This window comes from Pinus tabuliformis, chromosome 5_2 (genome assembly GCF_031772625.1).
Source record: "Pinus tabuliformis cultivar Carrire ecotype Pingquan chromosome 5_2, CPIR1, whole genome shotgun sequence".
Classification (NCBI taxonomy): domain Eukaryota; kingdom Viridiplantae; phylum Streptophyta; class Pinopsida; order Pinales; family Pinaceae; genus Pinus; species Pinus tabuliformis.
Genome location: NC_142306.1, coordinates 122,919,364 through 122,924,662, shown reverse-complemented (window position 1 = coordinate 122,924,662; position 5,299 = coordinate 122,919,364). Strand labels below are relative to the sequence as shown.

At 43.5% G+C, this 5,299-nt stretch overlaps 1 protein-coding gene across 1 annotated transcript; it reads left to right on the top strand.

The window, feature by feature from the left end:
* Positions 1–285: 285 nt before the first annotated feature.
* On the top strand, positions 286–627 carry LOC149157808 (uncharacterized). Its single transcript, XM_089433794.1, has one exon. The coding sequence runs from the start codon at positions 286–288 to the stop codon at positions 625–627; it is 342 nt and encodes a 113-aa protein (XP_089289920.1).
* Positions 628–5,299: the final 4,672 nt, after the last annotated feature.

The window sequence follows — 5,299 nt, the reverse complement described above, 5'->3', positions numbered from 1 at the left end:
CCAATGGATACTTTTTAATTGTGTTTCAACCTCTTATACTTGTTCATTTTGTTTCATAGAGTTAGCCATCTTATTCCTTATCCAAATCTTTAATCTTGTGAGAGAGCCCTCTCAGGTTGGGGAGGCTAAGCCTCAACCTAAAGTAGGTTTGAAATAGTTACTTAAAGTCTACCTAATCACAGCAGCCTATCAGGGTCTGATTTTGAGATAACACGTAGTACGCATTTCCTTAATGAAACAATCAACACGCTGACGGAAGAATTCCAAGTGTATCATCAGAAGAATATGCCATATCATCCTCAGGCCAATGTGACGATTGAAACATTTAATAAAATTCTGGAGAATGCGCTAACAAAGGTTTGCAAGGTGCAGAGGAATGATTTGGGCGTGCGCGTACCAGCAATGTTATGGGATTATAGAACTACTTGTAAGAAGCTTACTGATCAGACACCGTTTAGGCTGGTCTATGGCGTAGAGGTTGTGCTGCCTATGGAGTATATTGTGCCTAGTCTATGCATAGCAGTTTTCACAGGAATGGCGGACCGTAGAGACTTGGAAGAGCGGCTCACACAGTTGATAGAGGTGGAGGAAGATAGATTCTTGGCTAGATTCCATCAACAAGTTTAGAAGGAGCGTGAAAAGTCATGGCACGATCTGCACATCAAATTGTGCACCTTCTAAGTAAGCGATTTAGTTTTATTATATGACATTAAGTTTGATAAGTTTCTAGGAAAATTTCAAATGCATTGGCTAGGGTAGTATCTTATCAAGGAGATTAGCGATGGTGGAGCAGTTCAGCTTGTGAAATTGAACGGAGATCCATTTCTGGGAAAGGTAAATGGGAGCCGATTGAAGCCATACATAGGGGATCTGTCCAAATGACTATATGATGGTAGCACAGTCTTAGTGCTACAGAAAATTGTAAGGAGGCACAGGACTATAAACTACATTGTGCAGGTTGTAGAGCTACGCGACGAGGGGTCTGCGCAAAATAGGAGGATGTCACAATACCAACAGAAGAGCAAAGGGAGATGCACAATAGGGGTGGAGACCATGCAGCGCAACCAGAAAGTGATTGTTACCATCACTGCTCATGATTTGACTGCCAGAAGACGGTTAAGAGGAGCGGACGGCCGGAATTTAAGGCATTTAAGGCTGAAATCAAGTGGGAAATCTTTGGAAATATGCTACCAATCTCGCATTTATGGACAGATTTTGGGGGGAACGATCGAATTTGAATTTGAATTCACCTATAAATTACAGGTGGTTGTCCAGCGAGAAACACTTTGCATTCTACGAATTTCTGAGTTGTGTTGTCTATTGTGTGAGCTCTTTGAGAATTTTCTTGCAAGCCCCATGTCTAATTAGTATCTTGAGAAGACGGCAGCGCTAGAAGCATGGAAGAAGGTTCAGGAGCAGAACGAGAGAACTACATCTGTGGTGGCCGAGGCCTATAGAAGAGTTCTTGAGCTACATATACCAGAAGAGGCGTCGTTGGAGGCCAACATTAGGAAGTTGTTTACAGGTGTGTGCGACGCAAAAACAGAAGTGGCCAAGGTTTAGTTTGAACTGAACCTTAAAATTACAGAGCTTGAGTTGAAGTCACAGCCTTCAACTCCACCAGAGATCAAAGAACAGTGCGAGGCAGCTGTAAAGGATGGAGTCATGACAATAGATTTCGTGATGGCAGATTGCACCGTGCTATTTGAGCATTCCATGGAAGTAGTCACGGTGCTCTAGAAGGATCCTAACATGTAGAGGTTGAATATGGAAGCCCGTGAATTACAGCAGCAGTATGATGAAGCAAGAGCGACAATGCACACAGTCACTATATCACAGCAGTTGGCTAAGCTACATGATGTAGAAATTCCCACTGTAGATCAACAGATTATGCAATATACTAAAGCAAAATAAAAGATCTACTTCTACAACAAACTTTGCAGAAGCTTAATCGAATATGAGCAAGATCAATTAGAACACATATAACTGAGAATGAGAAATCAATCACACATGAACATAGAAGAATAACTGGGGAAAGCCTCAGCCTAAAACCCCAATCTCTGTATTATCATACAAGTGGAAATATGTTCAAGTTACAAAAAAAATAAGCTCTCAAGTTATCCTGCTCTCTCTGCAATCAAACAATACAGCTCACAGACTGAGTAGACACAAGATATGCCTTCCCTCAGCCCTCCAAGCCTCCTATTTCCTTGCGCAGTTTTTCTTGGGGTCCAATGATGCCACATGTGTGAATTGGCCTCATCACAATCACTAAACTGAAAAACTAACTGTAAATCTCCAAGGAATGAATTCCTTCTGCATGCAAGAGATATTCACAATGGAATATTCTTGCAATTGATAGTACATTGTCCCTCCATCTGATCTCAACTGGGTATCTGTCTGAACTGACATGCATGAGTTATTTATGAGAGAATATTCAGTTATATGAATTGCAGCAATTGCATGCATGCATGCATTAACTAACTGAACTCACAATTAATAGGAGTCTGCATGGGCTTGCACTTCTGCATGTGAAAGCGCTTGAGTATCTCATTGGCATACTTGCCTTGAGACACAAATACTTCACCATATTTCTGCCACACCTCCATGCCTAGAAAGTAGTGCATAAGACCCATGTCTTTCATTTCGAACTCTCTTGCAAGGTCCTCCTTGCAAGACTGTATCAGCTGATCATCACCTGTCAAAATCAAATCATCGACATAAAGAACAATGATCAATGTTTTACCTTCTACCATGATGTGGTAAAGGTTCGCATCTGCTTCACTCTTAATGAAGCCCAGCCCGGTGAAATAGTTATCGATCCTGGTGTACCAAGCACGGGGTGCTTGCTTCAGCCCATACAAAGCCCTCTTGAGTCGGCACACATGCGACTCACGATCGAAGGTCTCAAAACCCTCTGGCTGCTCAATGTACACCTCCTCCTCAATCTTCCCATTGAGGAATGTTGTCTTCACGTCCATCTGATGGATCTTCCAACCCATCTAAGCTGATAGTGCCAACATCAATCTGATAGATGAGTACCTTGCTACAGGAGCAAAGGTCTCATCGTAGTCGATCCCCTCAACCTATGAGAAACCTCGGGAAAAAAACCTTGCCTTATGTTTCTCAACACTGCCATCAGCCACCTGCTTTACCTTGTAAAGCCATCTGGAACTCACCATGGACTTTCCCTGAGGTCTTGGGACAACATCCCACACACTGTTCCGAATGATAGAGTCGTACTCCTCCACCATTACATCAACCCAGACTAGTTGTTACACTACCTCCTCGAATGAAGAAGGTTCGGTATCTACACACTCCCCAACCAGGGCCATGTACCCAATGTACCACTCAGGTGACCTCCTCTGTTTGTTCTAAGAAGATGGTTGTCCCACATTATCCCGCGCATCTAGCATCAACCTTTCAACTTCCCTTGAGTGTTTCCACCCATCTCTAGAACTCTCAGCATGAGTGAATGTCTCCACTCCCGGATCCTTTGCATGCGGCTGCTCCACATCAATCTGAGGCTCCTCCTCCTTAGGAACCGAAAGTTCCTTCTCTGCATGCAACTTGAGCTCCCTCTCAAGTGATAATCGCATGGCTTTCTGCTCGTCAAACTTCAAATCCCTGTGTACCATTGTCCTCTGACTGGCAGGCAGGTACACCTGATAGTTGTGGGGTGTATCTGTGTACCCCACAAGTATTCCCAACTCAGCTATTGGATCCAGCTTCTTCCGGGCATCTTTGGTCACATGACAGTAAAATGATGATCTAAAGATTTGGAAGTGACTCACATCTAGTTGCTTTCCGGAAAAGGCCTCCATAGGTGTCTTCATTCCCAGTATACGGTGCGGGCTTCTGTTCTGCAAGTATACTACTATATTGCATGCCTCAGCCCACAAATGCAGTGGTAGGCTTTGTTCATGCAACATCTCTCAAGTTGCCCCCACAATCGATATGTTCTTCCTTTCGGCCACCCCATTCTGTTGTGGGTTATGGGGTGTCATCAACTCCCATTTAATTACTTCTGTTGCACAGAAGTCCTTAAATTGTTGGGAGACATACTCTCCACCATTGTCGCTACGCAAGGCTTTTATTTTCTTCCCAAATTCTTTCTCTGCCAAGGCTTTACACTTACAAAACCTCAAGAAGGTCTGATCCTTCTTTTTCATAAGTAGATCCAGCATCTACGAGAAAAATCATCAATAAAAATAACATAGTGCCTTTGTTAAGCGGTGGAGGCTATAGAGAAACGTCCACAAACATTTGAGTGAACTTGCTCCAGGATTTCTCCAGCTCTACTATCTCGATCCGAAAGGAAAATTTCACATACTTACCCAAGGTATAACCTTTGCATGTATTCGTCTGCTCCATTTTTCCCTTAGGTAGTCCAGTAGAAATCTGCTGCATGATCTTCAGGGCTCCATGGTGCAAGTGGCCCAGTATTCTATGCCATAGCTCGCCAAAATCTTGGCTCTGTACCATCTCAGCTTTGGAACTCAATGCAGCACAGTTTTCTACCTCCAGCTTATAGAGATTATTTACTCGAATCCCAATTCGCTTGGTCTGTCCAGTGTCGATATGCCTCAGGAATACCTTTCCTTTGCTAAAGACTACATCATAGCCTTTATCTTCTAGCACAGCAATGGACACAAGATTCTTCTTCAGACCTAGTACATACTTTACATCAGTTAGGGTGAGGGGAGCTCCATTCTCCCTCTGAAACACAACCTTACCTTCACCTGAAACACGGTACTTTCCATCATCGCCCATCTCGATCCGCATTTGGAGATCCTTCTCATCAAAGGTATTGAAAAGATTCTTGTCACCTGACATATGCAATGAAGCTCCACTATCGAGGTACCACACACATCCCACCATGGATGAAACCATGCATGCGATAAGCGAGAAATCCAACTCAAACTGTGAGGCCAGTGCCTCACCATCAGAACCCTTCGAGGATCCCTTCTTGGATTTCTTCTGTGGACAATTTGTAGCATAATGGCCCACTTCATGACAATGAAAGCATCGCACTTTTGATTTTTCAAACTTCTTCCCACCATGGTGCTTCTTCTTATCTCCTCCTGCATCATATCCAACCAAAGTCGTTCCCAATCTAGCAGTCTTTCTCTTCCATTAGTCGAGTCTTGGTAGCTATGCTAGCTCTAGACCGAGGAGTGCAAGACTCACCATGTCATCATTGGTTTTTGTGATCCCTACACTTCTAAGCTCATCCCTGCAGGTGGTGAGCTTGTTCAGATATGTAGAGATCATGTCGCCCTTTTCACACTTGATTTTC